At 32.4% G+C, this 19,065-nt stretch overlaps 1 protein-coding gene across 12 annotated transcripts in view; it reads right to left on the bottom strand.

The window, feature by feature from the left end:
* The window catches only part of LOC143051848 (atrial natriuretic peptide receptor 1-like), a 375,823-nt gene that overhangs the window by 52,208 nt on the left and 304,550 nt on the right, over positions 1 to 19,065 (bottom strand). For all 12 annotated transcript variants that reach the window (XM_076224835.1, XM_076224833.1, XM_076224837.1 and 9 more), the window contains exons 3-7: positions 15,120 to 15,315; positions 10,866 to 11,001; positions 10,246 to 10,337; positions 8,506 to 8,644; positions 1,930 to 2,014 (exon numbers count right to left, since the gene is read on the bottom strand). In XM_076224835.1, coding sequence (XP_076080950.1) covers positions 1,930 to 2,014; positions 8,506 to 8,644; positions 10,246 to 10,337; positions 10,866 to 11,001; positions 15,120 to 15,315 — 648 coding nt within the window. The remainder of the gene's footprint in view (positions 1 to 1,929; positions 2,015 to 8,505; positions 8,645 to 10,245; positions 10,338 to 10,865; positions 11,002 to 15,119; positions 15,316 to 19,065) is intronic.

The raw sequence follows: 19,065 nt of genomic DNA, 5'->3' as shown, positions 1-19,065 counted from the left end.
ATATTCTGACAACGACAGCAGAATGTATTGCTGACACTTGAAGGTTTATTTTATTAAAGATGATACATTATATATTCTGATAATGACAGCAAAATCTATTGACGTTTTAGGCCTACTTTTATACTTTACATATTTTTGCAACATAGTTTCAAGCTTAGTGGTACTAGTGGCAGATCCAGCAATTTTAAAAAGGGGGGGGGGGGTCCCAACCTAGGACACAAAAGGGGGGGGGTTCAACTATATGTCCCCAGTCAATTGACCAAACTATACCACATACATAAGGGCTGAAAATATTAAATAATTCAGAAGGAGTTTCTGTTCTTATAGTCAAAGAGAAAACGATAGTATTTATTCTTACATAGGCGACAATAGTTATGAGTGATATACATGTAAGTGCTTTATTATTTTCCTTAAGAAATTGAAATCAAATGGTATCATGATCATCTTCAACGGAACTTGTTTATGGTATTCATTCCCAACGTCATTTATACAAGATTTATAAAAATTTAGACGATTTTTATAATAATTCTCAATATGCTTCAAAATATATGTTGTAAATACTAAATATACATACTGCAGTCTTTCATAAATAAATTAAAAAAAAAGATATATTACATCTAATCACAGCGCTTCTTAGTTGACTTCCTACACCTGCCTTTGGTATACAGGTACAAAAGGCCAACCTTAAGCCGAGAAAATGTAATACTACTTTTAACTGTTAATTTTGGGTTGCTGTATTTTCTATGATTTTTTAATCATCGTGTTACATTTGAATTTTTGTTGACTTAACTTTTTCTATTTATATAAATATATGCCATCTTAGGTGGGCTTCATGTTATTTAACCATCTAGATTTGTTCTCTTTTCCGGCACCGTGTGTTGCTTTACGATTAACAAAAACAGCTATATCTGCATTGTATTGTTATTTTTGTACCACGTAGCTTATTAAGACTGAGGACATAACAATTATATTCATTTTGAAATAACTATTTATTGTTTTCTCCATCTCAATATTTGCTCGAGTTGTAAACTCTCACAGGACTACAAAAGAAGCAGGGATCACCCACTCTTGTTAAAAAAAAGCCCACGGTAACATGTATGACACATCAACAAAATTTGTTTTAAACTAGTTTCATATATAATTAATTAGTTTGGTAATAATTCGTTCTCAATATGCATGATGAAAAAGTTTCATTGCACCTCAGACAAATAACAGTCAATGATTCAAAAGAAGAAAAAAAGTATTACAGAAACTACCTACACAGAAAATAATACATTTTAGATTAGTGTACGTCACAATTTAATGTAGACCTTTTATCATAATTATAAAAAGCTGTTCAATTAAAGATCACATGTTTCAGCTGATATGTTTCTAACAAAAGCATGTTGATTGAATCGCTGTCATCTGTTACAGTGCCGAATGAGCAGACGATAGCTAGATATGGTCAACCATAAAAGGGAATGTCGTAAATATACAGAAAACTACCATACAATTACTAGTATATCAAATGCAAACAAAAAAAAACTATAGTTTCTTAAAAGATAAGACTCCTGTAATGTGTTTTTGAAATTGATAACGATACACAATGTCAATGCCATTCATTTGAGGAAGGAGGCCTTGGACAAAGAAGAGAGGCAAAAAAATACACAACTCATTTTATATATAGATTATGCTCCATATGAACCCTAAATCTCACTGGCATGTTGGTGTCAACCACTTTCATGAATATACAATTACACTTTTAAGTAACAACGACTCTTTTAAAAAAATAAATCTTACGACTTAAACTGATCGCGAGATGTTCTGAAAAGATTTTTTTTGTAAAAAGAATGCTGCGATATTTTGATTCTGTATCACATGACCTTTTTAATATTGATACTGATTTATAGAGATACCTCGCTTTGCCCAACTAATTATTTCATGACTTACCTGTATATAAAGAAAGCTGCTACAAGAACAATAACTAACAGGGACCCCAGTACAATGATAACGATACCATACTCGGGAAAGGGTTCTGAAATTAAAAAAACATGGCATAATTAACATATTTGGCAAAACATAGTTTACATTTTATGGTAAATTAGTCTTGCACTAACTAGTTAGTTTAAACAATATTTTATTCAAATAAATTGAATTGGATTGGGCAACAGGCATAGCCTATGTAAGCCCTCTCCACAAAACAAGGTACAATATATTACAGTCAAACAAAGCAACACATACACAAACATAATGACAAAACAGAAAATACCTCTTAGCTGACTGGAATGATGCTTCAAATAGTAAACCCAGATCAAAAGTATGACTATTTTAAAAATGCTTCAAATGTTAACTCAGAAAAATAAGAAAAAATAAATTATAAAAAAAGTTTTAATATTCTAGGTAATAAACTCCAACATTGATTTAGAGGTCTCACATTAAATTCAATGGTCTCCAGTCAGCTATTTAAAATAATAAATTTAATAACTCATTTTTAAAACAACATGTTTGATATTATGTACTTATTTTTACTTAACTAATACACCTGAAGAAAAACGACAGCGAGTAATAACCATATTGATACAATAAAGACTTATAATAATATAAATAGAATTTAGAATGTTAATAAGAAGAAGAAAAAAGTAGATTTAAGAAATTATAAAGATATATACAAATTGAATATATGAATGATATAGAAATAAAGGTGCATTTATTAGTGTTTTAGCTTTAATAATGTTAATTTCAATGTACTGTCGTTTGATTTTAAACTTTTGTTTCAATTTTAATTATTTTTCAGCTGGTTCGGGTCTAGGAGCTTCAATATAATATAACATACAGACATACAAAGTAAAAGTTAATTTGGTTTTGGACTATAAAATACATTTCATTATACAAATCTTTCTGAATTTTTTATGTATTCATGAACAGCCTTAAATATCTGCACATTGTCTTCAATACTCATAGATTGGTCACCAAATAGTATCAACTTCAATTCCATAAGCAGACAGTTTATCAAGGAGTGTGATACTGTTAAAAGTGTATGATGGACAATCAAAACAATAATGTTGATTGTCTTCACATTTATGTAAACATTTAGAACAGGAAGGTTCTTCTGTTAAAAAATCATGAAACAAGTGAGAATTTAAATTACTTGCATCGTTTCGTAATTGACAATGAATAATATTAAATTTTCTTATACCTGAGCAAAAATATTTAGGAGGAATCTCTGGTTTATATATTTTATCAAGTACAGATTTGAACTGGTTAATCGACAAAGCATTTTAGCATTGAACTAGCAAGCTGCTGTAACTGTAAATTCTCTTATATTGGTACATTGTATATTTGTCTTTTTATCTTATCCCTTTTTTGGCTACGGAAATGTAAACAGATGTTTATAGTGAGTTTTTTAATTGTGTTGTTTTACCGCTGTTCAAGGCAAGTGGGTGTTTAGCTCGGTGTTTAAATTATCTCTGACAATGTATGTATATGCCTATTCCAAAACAAGAACCAGTGGTCCGGTGTGAGCCAATGCTCTGTGTTGAAGACCGCACTGTGACCAATAATGGTTTACTTTTAAAAATTGTGACTTGGATAGAGAGTGGTCTCATTTGCAGTCATACCACATCTTTTTATATCTATATACAAGTGGTCGTCGTTAGTTGCTAACTCCCAAAAATTGTATATGCTATACGTGCACTGTTACACTTGTTTTCTTCATCACAGGGCTTTTCTGTACGATAAATATTTGTGAGGGGCAATAGGGGGTCCGTTAACATGTTAAAAACACCTCGCATTTGGCAAAAACAGTTAACAAATGCAATAATGCTGATAACAGTTTAAACAGTGGTTTGAAAACAGTTAACAGTTTTATTTTATCTCAGATAACAGTTAACAACATCTTGAAAAGGGCCAAAACAGGTGAACATAAAAAGGTATTGTCCCCCTCCCCCCTCTTTTGTTTCGATGTCAATGCAGGACCTACATTTAAATGTTACTATTGTATAATTAATCATGTTAATGTTTTTATATTTCTCTTCCTGAATATGCTAGAAATAGTTGCTTCCGGATGTTATTTAAACAACAATCAATCAACTGAATTATTTTAGAAACCGTTTTTAATGACATAAAACAAACACATTTAATTTATTATATATACATTAAGATTGTCTAACGTAACATAGACAATATATCATATCCGACCTTCTCTGATGAGGTCAAACCAATGAAATTATCTCTGTGCAACTCTGCAGACTTATCTGAAATTGAATCAACTAAATAAACAGATCTTTTTCGGTATATATCCAGTCAATAAGATTACGTTATATAAAGCTGTCAAAATGATAGATGTATTTTAAGAAACTCTAGTCTTCGTATTATCAAACTGTATGTTTCATGTCGATTTCTTTCACAAAATCTGTTAAAAAATAATTGTTATGTGCTGTTAAATGTCTAGTCGGTAAACTTGATTTTCAAAAAAATCAAAGGTAAATGAGTACATAATTTTGAACTGTGTAGTAAAAAATTATGAATATTTTCACTTATCACATATTTGTTACGAATACGTCTGGTTTTGCATATGCAATAACCTCAAAATTGCCCGGGCCAAAAAAGACCATATTGATATTGTGCCCTGATTCTAAATGACGTGACGTCACTGTGTCCTTAACGACACGTTTGTGATAAAATGTTAAAGATTTTACCTTTTATATTTCATTAAATTGTTATAATTGACCTTTGTTTCTCTTTTCTGCAGAAATTAAATATGTGATAAAAAGATTATAACATGTCTTTTCCATATTGGCCCTGGTATCATCCCTCGACCCATATCGGCCCTCGGCTAAAGCCTCGAGGCCGATATGGGAGTCTCGGGATGATACCAGGGCCAATATGGAAAAGGGCATGTTATAATCTATACTTATCGCACCGCGGGTAAATTATCACTGTCATTGGTTTAATGCCGTCGCGTGGCGAATTCCTGAGTGTATCCATCTACATTTATTTCAATATTTCTGGTTACAATAAATGTAGAACCCAATTCAGCTTATTTGTGATACTTTACCGGCCTATACACTAATGTTTTTGGCAGTGTCTGTCTGAAACATGTGGTTTTGACAGAGTTATAAAAGTCCTGCGGTCTATTCGTCCCCCTTTTTTCGTCCCCCTTTCTTATTTTGTACCTGTAATAAAAGGATTGAAGCCCACGACGGACTGTGGATATGACTGCTGGTACATGTATCTATGTATTGGATCATCTGAGAGTCTGGATGGTGAAGGTCTTCTTTTCTATATTTTTTTTAATTTGCTATGCATAATTTCTCTGTTCTTTTACCCCTATTCAATATTGTGATTTATTCTTTTTATCAATAAACACCCTATTATATTCTCTGTTTTCTCTATAATTATTCTTTTTTACATGTTTTGGTCTTATAGAATGTGTTAACAGTCTCAACGGGTCAACAAAGACATTCTGCGTATCAAACCCATCCTTGAGGGGGTAGGAGGGGTCCTTATCCCAAAATCCCGGGCTTAAAATCATGAAATCCCGAGGTCCCGAAATTCGAAAAAAGAATTGCCGGATCCCGAAAGGACCAATCCCGAAATCCCGAGCTTAAAAACACCCGAACGCGGAGTCCCGATAAAGGTGCTACCACCGACCCCTCCCCTCTCAAAAATAAAAACCCAAAAAACATGTGATAAACCATATTTTCAATAGTGCATCATGGGATGGTTGTCGATGTCTCTATGTACTATAGTAAAGCGTAGGAAAATCGTGAGATCTGAGAACTTATTTGTTTTCCTGATATGAACATCTAGACATCTGAAACCATATCTTTACAGATAAATGACTGTTAATGATTTCCCGATGATACAACATTAAGGAAGTCCATGTAATGTCATTATGTCCGTCAAAGTTGCTATACTGTGTTTAGCCATGTTTAATCAAGGAATTTTTAGTTTTTACTCATTATCAGCAATGTTATATATCATGATAAACTATGATTGATAGAAGAAATTAATAATTCTATTGCATTGTAGTACATTATATAAGGCTTAAAGTTGTGTAAATATTTGTGAATTTTAGCAAAGATACAAAAGCGTAGGTCACAGACAACGCCGTGGTTAAGGGCATACGATACAGTTACAGGGAATGTAATGACGTTGCTAACGTAAAATGTTATTTTCGCGACGTCAAACTCTGACATATCGGGAAAAGATGCATTTTTCGACTGATTTTTATCATTCAAACTGATTTAATTTGAAAATGAGTGCATGGACCCCTATTTTTTAAAACAGCAATTTGTTTCATTTTGCAAGGAGATTATGTGACCATCTTTTAAAACAAAAAAGTTATGTCTTTCATTCGATACAGTATTGAACCTGTATTTACAAGTTGATGAAAATTTGCATATAGGCTATTTTTTACCTCATTAAATCAAATATGTAATAAAAAATATACCTTCATGTGCTACTTTTTGAGTAAAATGAGTTCAAAATTTTGTATATTTGCTCAAAATTCAGATTTGTGTCCGTATTTTCTTTTTCGAAAGAAAGACATAACTTTTTTGTTTTAAAAGATAAACACAAAATGGTTTTTGTTAAATAATTGGTAATTTCTGTATTTTATAAGTATCATTAAAAATTATGCAATTTTTATTCCGAAATAACTCTATATTTATCAAATGTTCATGAATAGAGGAAAAAACGTCATTTTTTGCTGCATGTTTATCAAGATTAAAAAAATTGCGCTATTTACAGTTTTATAAAATTTTGGTCACATAATCTCCTTGCAAAATGAAACAAATTGCTGTTTTAAAAAATAGGGGTCCATGCACTCATTTTCAAATTAAATCAGTTTGAATGATAAAAATCAGTCGAAAAATGCATCTTTTCCCGATATGTCAGAGTTTGACGTCGCGAAAATAACATTTTACGTTAGCGATTTCGAATGTTTGCTTTTAATTGTCATTTAAAATTACTCTAAACAGAGGTACATGTAGAATATATGAACAAGAGCATTTTCCCAAGTCTCACACTTTTAGCTAATCTAAGTCACTCCCCCCAACCCCCCCCCCCCCCACCCCCCCAAACCTGTACCATTAGTACATATATTTTCATCAGCCAAACTGTTGGTAACTTAACAAATTTGAGAAATCGCTACAACCAAAAAAAAGTTGCCAAGATAATATTTTTTTAAAAAGAAAAGAATCGTTTCACGTTGTATCGACCCTCAGATAATGATTAATTGCGCCAGTAAGTTCTAATCATCCCCCTTTGTTATCATTAAATGTGTTTTTTTACGAGTAATAATTTTTCTATAGATATTAATCAATCGCTCAATTAGAGTATTACCAGCCTACATAAGTACATGAAGTAAATGGGGTTTTAATTATAGTACAAGAGTCCTTGGTCTATTTAGGTAATAATGTTCAGGGTTTTACAATCGTACATGTATGACAACGACCCACAATACATAAAATGGGTATAATTTTATTTTTTTGTGTTTCCATTTTGTAAATTGACCTTAAAATCAGATTACCGACCTGCAAGGGCTGAATAGCCAGTCAAGGTCGTTAAAAACTCTATTTGTTGTTGAAGCAGACCTCAGCAGTAAAACTGCGCACTTCAGAACACAACAATCTTACTAATGTTTTTGTAATAAAACTAATCTTTAAAATAAACACAAGAATATGTGATATTATTGCCAAATAATTTAATTTTGAATGTAACGCGTCTTCTGATTGGCTGACGTTATTTTGTTATGAGCCCATAGACATAATTTAGTCATGTGAGCGTGACGTCATCAACGTTTTTTCATGGTTTTCTACGGTTTAAATGGAATTTAGAATTAAATTATAAGAAATGACTGTAATATTTTTTCTGTCTATTCGAAATAACTTAAAATGTGGTGCACACTGTTAAATAACACGCGTAGCGCGTTATTCAGAGTGCACCAATTTTTTTATGTTATTTCTTCATAGACAGAATATATATTACAGTCATTCCTTAATGAGAAAACTATCCACCAGAGTACAAATTACTTGCCAATACGTTGAACTAAACGAACTAAATCAAATTTGTTGTACACCAATTGAACCCTCGGACAATTGTCCTAAATCACAGAATGTTGTTGTGATCTTTACAAAAAGCGTGTACGATAAACGACCTCGATTTCTTAGATTCAATTTGCTCTCATTAGTTAATGAAGACCATAGAGTGCACTTTTAGAAAATAAAGTCATCATTACAGAAAAACAAGTAACTATTCCTGTGTGTCCTGCTTAAACGGAAACTATCATTTAAAATATAATTGACAGTTTGGTTTTTGGATTAACGAAATATTCAATAAGGCGCATATCGCCAGACGAAACTGTCGGATTTATTAAAACAAATATAAAACACAACTTTCTTGTGAGTAAAAAAAGTATATTTCAAGTACGTCCAGTAATTGTTAAACACTAAAACAAAACAATAAAAGTATCAATGCCATCATGGTTGAGACGGTTGTCATTCAAACACTTATCATACTTACTTTTTGGAGGACATTTTGAACCATCGAATCCACATTTGGGAGTATCGGGTGGGGCAGACGTCCGTCCCCCGGCCCAATGGATATGTTTACCCTCGACCTCTTTGTACTCCTTGTCTTTACCAAAATAGTTAGCAACAACCTGAAATATAAGTAACGTACATGTAACATACATGCAACATACATGTAACATACATGAAACAAGTGACACGGAAAAACTAGGTAGAATTAGAGTCATGATAGTTATCAACAATTGAACAATTTCAACGAAAAGAGAAAGAAAGAAAAAAACACACGAATGAAATTCTTTTAACTACTCGTATCTGGTTGTTATATTTAGCAGTCACTGTGGTTGTTTCACTTAATATACTTAACGTATACATGTACCGTGTATAATGTTAACAAATACATGTACGTTTACATTACCAGATATAAAATAATATCTGGGTTATACTATATGTGACAGAAACCTACAACAAAATATAAAAACTATAAAAATCTAACATATACATGTATGTAAACATGCAGTTTGTTGAGAATAGTTGCTTACAAACGAAAGGTTTAACGAAAAAAAGGGCGATAGACACGCAAGCATATTTTTTAGAGTAGCACTTTATTTTTCACATGGAATTTAGTGCAGATTTCCGGCGAAAACTTGCAAATGAGAAAATTATTGCTGTTAAGGCAAATTAGTCGAAAAATATTTGCTGATAAAACGGGAACTAGTTAACCTCATTTCGGCTGATTTATTAAAATAATATCTTTGATTTCCAATTCTAGGATAGCCTAAAGCCGTTGGTGTTTTACGGTGATAGGAAAAGACTAAGTCTCATTAATTTCATATTAATGTGTTTTCCGTTCTTAATAAGGCAGAATTGGAGTAATTTTGACTCTAAGCTTCAAGCTAATACTATGAAGAAATTTTACTATTGCACGCTGAATCAAGTCATGGTTAATTTTGAAATTGTTCTAACTTGACATATCGAAGACACAAACATAAGTGTTGACTTATGCAAAGATAGGATACAAAATTTTGAAATTTTATTTGATCTTTTAAATATAGTTTTAGTAAGTATATCAAAATCTCTGGTTCGAAAACGCGATGATGGTTATCAATTAAATGTTGTGTCCTCCCTAGCTAGCGTATCATGTACTCTTGAAACAGAGTTTATTTAAAACTTAAATGTCTCTTTTTGTATTTTCATCATTGTGTAAAAGCGTTGACCAAAGTACGTTTTGTATAAAAATGGTTTAAAAATGTACGCACGGTCAACGCTTTTACAACCATATGAAGTAACTAAAAGAAGCCACCAATACTTATAATTAGATTTTGTCGCTATGAACATGAAAATACGATTACTACCAAGTTTATTCTCTACTTGTGCATTTTATTGTAGAAGCACTTTGCTGTTCTCAGAGCTGGAATCTTCTGGCCCTGTGTTCTGTTTATTTTTTGCTTTTATTTTATTTATTTGCTTAACTTATGTCATTGTGCCAGTTAAAGCAAAATTTGCTTTTCCTTTCTTTTAGCTTGCTTGCTTTGATTTATGCATGTTTGCTTAGCTATTATATTATGCATGTGTTTTATTTGTACGTGTAGTCTGTCAAATGTGCTGATAATTTGTTATTTGTTTTAAATATCAAGTCGGTTAAGAGCTCTACAGAGCTCATGTTTACCTTGTTGAATTGTACATATCATGCCCGACTTAAATAAAATTTACTTACGTAGGTCCATTTACTTACCTCAAATTTATGTGTATGAGGATTCATGTCCAGTAAAGAATAATCTGCATTTCTATCACCATTCTCGTCAATACTGACAGTGCCTGTGATTCCTGTAGACAAAAGTTACAGAATTTATTAAATTGTCAAAAACAAAAATCTATTTTTATTAAGATTTTCTATTGTGCAGGTATGAACAAGAGAAAAGAACAAGACATGATTCGAATGTAAAGGACGACCATTTGATTTCAATTTAACGTTAGTTTGGTTTGCTACATGTATTTGGTATGGAACTTTATAAATTTGTGTTAAGTAATTGCAGTAAGAAGTAAAAAAAAAACAAAAACAAAAAAAAAAAAAAACCCCACCAATCTACTTGTCAGTTAAAAACGTTCAATAAAGTGGTTATTGATGTGGTCTGCTCTGACCGTTAACACAATAATATTTAGCTTCATTTTATCGTCATCTGTAGTGTTAGGTAGTGAGTACATGCAACTAGACACGTCTTTCAGATTTAACGAAAAAAATATACAATTGCATTTAACATTTTCATATGACAAATTGAAATTTTAATGTTTTTATTGTACTTTAGTTAAGTAGCTAAATGTTTCCATTAGCTGCAATAGTTTGACGATAAATACCCTCAAAGGTTCTATTCCACATCCTGTTTGTGATCTCAGCGCCATCTGTGATGGATTTATTGGCAGCTAAAGTCTCGTTTAATGCGAGAGCATACAAAATAACAGCATCGTGAAAGGCACCGACAAAACTGTTGACCTGAAATTATATAATGTGATTTATCTGAGTTTTGTAAACTGATTGACGTTTTAAAGATAAATAAAAAATTAAAAAGCATTGAATAGTTATAAACTATGTACTTCTCAAAGCCTGATTCCTGTTATATTTTAGAATAACGGTTTTTTTTTGTTTTGGAAACAAACTCGACTAATATCCACATTGTCCAATTTTGTGTATGTGTGCGCAAACTTAAGGGTGGATTGCAATAGTTTTGACATGTATTCAGGAAAGATGGAAAACATTTGGATAGCAATATTCGAATGGCATGGCTTATTAAAACATCGGACTGAGGTATTAACTTTAAACGATGAACATTTTTGCGCCTGTCCCAAGTCAAGAGCCTCTGGCCTTTGTTAGTCTTGAATGATTTTAAATTTTAGTTTCTTGTGTATAATTTGAAGTTTAGTATAACGTCCATTATCACCGAACTAGTATATATATTTTTTGGTGGCCAGCTGAAGGACGCCTCCGAGTGCGGGAGTTTCTCGCTACATCGAAGACCTATTGGTGACCATCTGATGTTGTCTGTTCTATGGTCGGGCTGTTGTCTCTTTGACATATTCTCCATTTCTATTCACAATTTTATGTAACCATTTTACGAATAACAAACTTGAAAAAAACAACTACAATCATGAAATAATATTTCAAAGGTATATTTAAACGTTGTGTAAATGTATCTGTTCATTCTCCTTTAATAATAATAAGAAGTTACAAAATATGAAAGAACCAGTCTATAGATGTATATTTTACCCTGAAAACCACTTTCAAGATGTGACTTCACAAAAAGAACCCAATTTATTGCATGCGTCATTTAAAAAGACAAATTTATTTGATATGTATGTATTAGTGTCAAAATAATTGACTAATCAGAGCCAATTTTGTTATTTGACTCAGTCCTGCAAGTTGTCGTTTTGATTGCATGATTGCTGACCGTTTAAGTAATAAAACAAATGTCAGAGACAAGTAATGAGAACGAGGCTGTCACAATCTGAGAAATTTAGCGTTTTGTTTCTCGATTTGCCATATTTAATATGTTACAGAAAAAAACAATATCGATTTAGCAATTTCAAAGTATTTAAGTTAACCGGAATTGCCTGCTGCTAGGAACACAGGCACTTGTCTCAGATTTTTTTCCCCAATATATCTTTATATGTGTTATATTAAGGTACATATATAGGTAAAAAAAATCTGAGACAAGTGCCTGTGTACATGTAGCTACACGGAAAAAATTGTCGGATAGATAGAAAAACTAAAACAAACCATAAAACAATCAAGTATAAAACAAATGTAGATAGAGCGATGCTACAAACGACATTTTACAATTATGAAGTTAAAAAGGAAAATTATTATTTTCATTCATTATTCAATTTTACGTGCTTGCGTACTAATACATCCCGCACTACTAATTTTTAAGGACGTTCCTCTTAAGCATCACTTTTGGAGTGTCCATATTTCAATACATAAAGGCAACAGTAGTATACCGCTGTTCAAAAATCGTAAATCTATAATGGACAAAAAACAAAATCGGGGAAAACAAACTAAAACTGAGAGAAACGCATTAAATATAAGAGGAGAACAACGACACAACATTCGAATGTAACACACACAGCAACGGGCTAAGCATTAGACAAAATCCGATGATAATAACCAATGTAACATCAAATACCCCTGTCGCCATTTATGGTTGAGGCAAACATACTATCGTGTCTTCTTTCGATATTAATAGTAACAATTTGACTTAAGCAGATGCGTGGGCATTTTGAAAACTGATTTCACTTCAGAGATGATCTATGTCAAAATATTTGACACTAAAGATGTATTTTAAACTTTGAACATATGACCAAAAAGTATGACCAAACCCGGACAAATCTGTTAATTATTAAATGATATGAACAAATCAGCCCTTATACGGATAAATCAGCATGTGCAATACTAAAAACGTTCCACTGTCAATATAAATCAAGAGATAATTTTGCTTTTCGAACAGGGCCAATACGGAAAAAACAGGGAAAATACGGAAAAAAGCCGTATTGGCCCATATGCTAATACGGAACGTTCGCTTCCGGTTTCAATTTTCTGACGCCGTTACTAAGGTATCGTTATGCATAAAAACATTAGTATTATAATTATTTTTTAAATTAAAATCACAAAATAAACGGGTCAATGATATGCAATGTTTTCACCGTCTTAAAAGTCATGAAACGGGAAAAACAGGGCCAATATGGACATGGGCTTATACGGGACGTTCACATCCGGTTTGCTATTTTCTTAAATTCATTTAATAAAAGTGTTATGAACTGGCTGTTTCTGTATTGGCCCTGTTATAGATTCTCGATCAGCTGTATTGGTCGAGGGTCAATACAGCTGATCGAGAATCTATAACAGGGCCAATACAAAAACAGCCAGTTAATAACACTACAGTACACTTCTCTGACGATTCAAACAGAGCGTTTGAAACCTAGTTATTAAAAATACCACGTAGTTTGCTTATAAATAATACCATAATATTTTTCCCAGCACAAATAAATATTAAACAGAGACAACATCATCAATAAAAGCCCAACACGAGAACATAACATGATCCTATCAATCATAGTAAAACATTAACCGTCTGCTGTTGACACATATCACACCACGTGATCGAGTTCTATCCTGTAAGTGTATTAAATATCAATATTGAACTCGTGTAATTCGATTTTTTGAGTGATAACATTGATATCCCTATAGTCGTACCAAAAGCACACAATGTCATCTAATAATTAACATGACAAATGATTTCAGGGACTTTTTGAGCACGCGCTGTTTCGCCTCGAGATTCTGCAATTAATCTCACGTGACATACAATTCTACTTGGTGATGACAAATTGGACAACGTTGCTCTTTGCTACTGACAAGTTCTGCACACAATTCTCAAAAGTCATTATTTACTTTCAATTCCTGAGGAAAGGCAAGGGACGGACCTACAGTTAGCTCAAATTTACCGTATAAAGCAATTCACTGCATATCCATAAAATTACTTGAATGTTAGCCAGTACAGTTGATTTTGTTTTCTGTTTTTGATTGAAGATTGCATTTCAATTTAACTTCTTTTAATTTTAAACGCACAGTGTTTTCAAACTGTAATAAAATCAAGTCTATCAACATACCTCTTTCTAAACGGGATGTAATAATTATTGTTTATTTTCGGTGAATTTTGTTTTGAAATAAAATGAATAAAAAAATATGTGAGATGAATCCAAACCTTACAAACCCATACACAAAGTAAGGAATTATACAGTTAACATTAATCCAGGTGTAATTTCCTTTCGTTAGGGGTGAATGGACATTTATGTACAGTTATTTTCAACGTTATATCTAGACTCAGTGTAAATGCTTGACTCTAATTTGACTTAATCGTTTTTCCTCATAGGACATTTGTCGTGTTACAATCTCGTTCTAAAGCTGGAATAAGTATTAAAGGTTCTTGACAGAAAGGAGAAATTAACACGAATCGTGGATTAGGGAATTGAATCTCAAACGATCAAAAAACAATTAAAGACGATAAGTCAACTTTATAGGCACCGTGATATACTACGTGACTGTCGCATTCTATAAAATAGCTTTCATTCGGAAAGACAACTGTCCATTTAAAGCTCTGTTTAACTACAATTTCATCAATACTGCAGCATGCATGTCAAGCATACCTATGTGTTGTTTAGAAGCTTAAAATACATTTATGAAATTCACAACTCATGTTTTTTACCTTTTTGTCAGATTTTCGGAATCCTCTAGTTTTGTCCTTGTAATGCTTATAAAATTTATGTCCGCTGACCCCAACTTTTATTTTCATCATTTCATTAGTCAGGTCAAAAGGACACGAACCTGTTATTTTTGTCTTCTTATTAGATTCAGTTATTTATAATTTACAGAATCAATTTTCTATAGTCTTTTAAAAAGCTTGTTTTTTTTAAACAGATGACCTACATCCTAATTAAGTATAACATTTTATTGTTTTGCTTAAAAAAAAGAACGAAATGAATCATTAAAAAAGTTATTGAAATATTCGCTAAGCCCCCTCCCCCTTCCTTTTAACCCCATCCCGTAGTTTGTATTGCTACCTCTTCTTCTCCATAAGTAAAGTTGACATTTTTCTCCTTAGCTCTCCGTTTAACCTCCATTGAAAAGTTTTTGTATTCTTTACTGGTAGGTTTTCGTAATGTAACTGTCATCAGAGCTTCGTATGCCTTCATAGCTTTACTATTTCTTTCATCCGTGTCACCAGCTCGATACCACGGCTTCTCACTGTCATTCTTGCTACAAACAGAAAAAAACCATTGAGTTTGAAATACCCTTGAAAGTTTATTACTGAATCTGAGATCAGCATACTACTATTTGCTTATACGTTTCGACGTTTATTCTATAGATACATTCCAAATGGGTATTATACAGGAATATTATAACCTCGTCTTCTATTGTCCATCAGTATAACCTAGTATATGTATATGCAGAATATGTAAATAAGAATCATCTTCCGGTCGGAATATGAATGTTATACCAGAGAGAGTTGCTTTCTGTCTGAACGTTAAAATGCATTATATGTCAGCCTGACATACATGTAACCTGACTCTTCATTGCAACATATTTTTCGTGCGATTGTCAACGATCTTTCAGAATCTTTCTATTTAATTTATTGTTTCCTGTATTTTCGTCAAGAAAATGAAAGCTGCCACTGGACCTTTGACTATCTTCAATGAAATTGGAGCTTAAAAAAGCGTTGCCATAATTGTTAAACCGATATTCTGGAAGGTTCGGATTCATTTTTCATGTGTAACATCAAACCTGTTAACAATCACAAACATGCATTTTGGTAAACGGTAATGATCACCGGAATCTTCTGCTATTTTGATAGCATTTGTTTATGGTGTCGCTATCTCACATACTTTTTTCTTATCCCAGGCATAGATTACCTTAGCCGTATTTGGCACAATTTTTGGGAATTTGGGATCCTCAATGCTCTTCAACTTTTTTCTTGTTTGGCTTTATATAAATATTTTGATACGAGCGTCACTGATGAGATTTATGTTGACGAAACGCGCGTCTGGCGTACTAAATTATAATCCTGGTACCTTTGATAACTACTTTGATCATACATCTTTTTTATCAATTCATATCGACGGATCTAGGGGGCCGATCTCAGAGGGGCCGATACTGTCTACTTAATGTAAGGACAAAAGACACTGGGTGCCATCTACCTTATGTAAGGACAAAAGACACTGGGTGCCATCCATTTATTTACGAACTTGACATACACTACAAATTACATTTCATTATTAGTTCTGGTATATGCAACCATGCAATTATTAATTTGTCTTTTGTGAACATTTGGTAACAGTAAAAAATATCAATGTCCAGATATATAATAAGTGTATTTCTAAAACTTATTCACCATCTCTTCAGCTTTTAAAAATATACAAGGATAACCCTTATACCTGTCATAATATAAACCTGACACGCATTTTATTGATTTTCGTGATGAACATTGATGTTTATTTTGAGATCAATAGCTGAAAATAATTATACCAAATTCTACATGATAAAACATTTTATGTAAAATCAAATTTATATCAAACTTTAAGCTGATGCAGATCAAACTTTTAGCCGACGCAGATTAAAATCGTACTAGTAAAACTGTGACAAATGCTTTTGTAATTGGCCATTATTTCAATGTTCGTTACATCATTTCCCTCAGTAATTGGAAGGATAAAAGTTTCAATATCGCGTGGAATCGTGAATTATTTGAAACATCAAAGAATATTAAAATCTAGACAACGTCAATTACATTCGCAATAATACGACTAACAGGTCAGCTTTCAAATTTAGGATTTCCGAAGATAAATAAGATCTCTCGGTACTTCTCTAATAATTTGTAACAGTTTCATACTTTCAAAGTACAAGTTCATCGCAAAAGCTGTTAAGTTTTTAACAAATTTATCATTGTCATTCCATATCGGGGAAACATTTAACAAATTGCTTTTTTTTTTGGTTCTTTTACAATGAACAATTATGTCATTCTAATTTATATTAAGCAGTTGTATCAATGAATATATTTTTGATTTAGAACTCCGGTTGCATCATTTGTGAAATAATTTGCTATTGTTCGGTTTATACTTAGGAGATGTAACAAATACTGCTCTCTGAGATTTTTGTCTATTTATTTTCCCCAATATTCAAATTATTATTCGATATTGTTTACAAAATAAAATAAAAACATATTCAGTCTAGGTTGATGGACTATACTAATAAAAGAACAAAACAAAAACCGGTTCGTCACCTATTTCACTGGGGTAAAGCTGATGACCGTAACTGCATTCACGGTCATCCCAAGATGTCGGATGAAAAATTAGGTCAGTTTCTGTATTGTCTGTTTATGTGTTTCTATATCATTTTCTTTACAAATCATACATTGAAACGATGTAAATTTATAAAAGAATCACTCGGAAATCACTAATTACTTCTAAAAAATGTGCATGAAACGGGAAATTTGATTTGAAAAAATCGCCAAGATGACCGTCAATCACAATCGAGATGACCGTAACAGAATCAGCGATTCATAACAAGGCTGACCGTAACTGCTTTTAAGATGACCGTAATTTGTAAATGATGACCGTAACTTTTAAAGGATGACCCTCAATTCTAAGAAATATCCGTATTTATATAACTATCTTTGTGTATCAAATGATTAATCGTGTTGGTATACACATATTAATATGAGAGTTTTATCCTATAGGTAGAAGAAAATAAGACGTGCTTCAAATGCAAAGATTACCATATGTATCTTTTTTACAGTAGAGGGTTTAATTTTTAAAATGAATTTGCCAAAAGACATGCAAATGAACAGGGAGGGAAAACATGCTACAAAAGCGCGATAAAATGACACCTTACAAGCATAATGAAAAAAATGCGGTGCACAGTTCAACTGCTCGACAAAAGATTTTATTTTGTTTCTGGGATTCCTTTTAATGACATATAATAAATACACATTTTTAAAAATGCCAAAAAATTGCATGTACACCCATTGATATTATATCGTCTTTCATTTTGTCGTGCAAATAAAATAACAGAAATATTTTGAAAATATCATTCGAATAAACTAGTGAAGGTGAGCTCCAGCAAAGTAGATCCTTAAAATAGTATTGTACGAAAAGCGTATCACAAGGCGGAACGTTGTCAATTTGTATATGACGCTCTGCCAATTTTGCTCTTGAAAACTGATAAATTTATCCACATAGCACCATTACGATCGATCGTTATATATCAGTTATATTTTAAAAGACTAATGTATCTGCTAGCTAATGAGCATTAGTTAATGATCTTGTATGCATTGATTCAACTTAAAAATATTGTCTGTTCGGATGTCAGATGGAATTTTTGAAAATTCTTAAGCATTTAAAAAAATTCCAGGGCCGTAACTAGCCCCTTTTAATAATGAGGCAAAATAAAACTTTTGGCGAGGGGTCTGGGGGCCGCTTAAGGCCTCCAGAAGCTCTGAGAACAATAACGCAAAATCGTGCATTCTGAGTGTTTCCCGCACTCTTTCTTACATAGAAACGCAAATCATTTTTAGCTATTTTTTTCAACCTTATTCTGGTCTCAAAGCAAAAACATAGATTCATTATTATTTAAGACTTTAAAGTTTTAGGGAAATTCAAAACATTTAAAAAAGACCGATATGTAGGATAAAGCAAAAATCGTAATTCTCATAATCATTAATACCGGATCTGTCTGTCTGTTCTTGTCTTGTATTGTGCTGACTTGAGATTTTTTATGACTAGATTTAAATATAGTGACAGTCATTAGTGCAGTAATATACGTTAAATACTAGTACTGCTCAAGTCGACACTAGGGACTATCAGAGGCGGATTTAGGGGGGGGGGGGGGCTTTTTGGGAAAAAAATTGGTTGCTTATATAGGGAATCACTGACGCGTGACTGGAGCGGGCCCCCTCTTAGGTCAGTCAGTGGGCCCCCACTTATGAAAATTTCTGGATCCGCCACTGACCATATT

Source organism: Mytilus galloprovincialis, chromosome 11 (assembly GCF_965363235.1).
Source record: "Mytilus galloprovincialis chromosome 11, xbMytGall1.hap1.1, whole genome shotgun sequence".
Lineage (NCBI taxonomy): Eukaryota > Metazoa > Mollusca > Bivalvia > Mytilida > Mytilidae > Mytilus > Mytilus galloprovincialis.
This window is presented reverse-complemented; position numbering and strand designations above follow the sequence as displayed.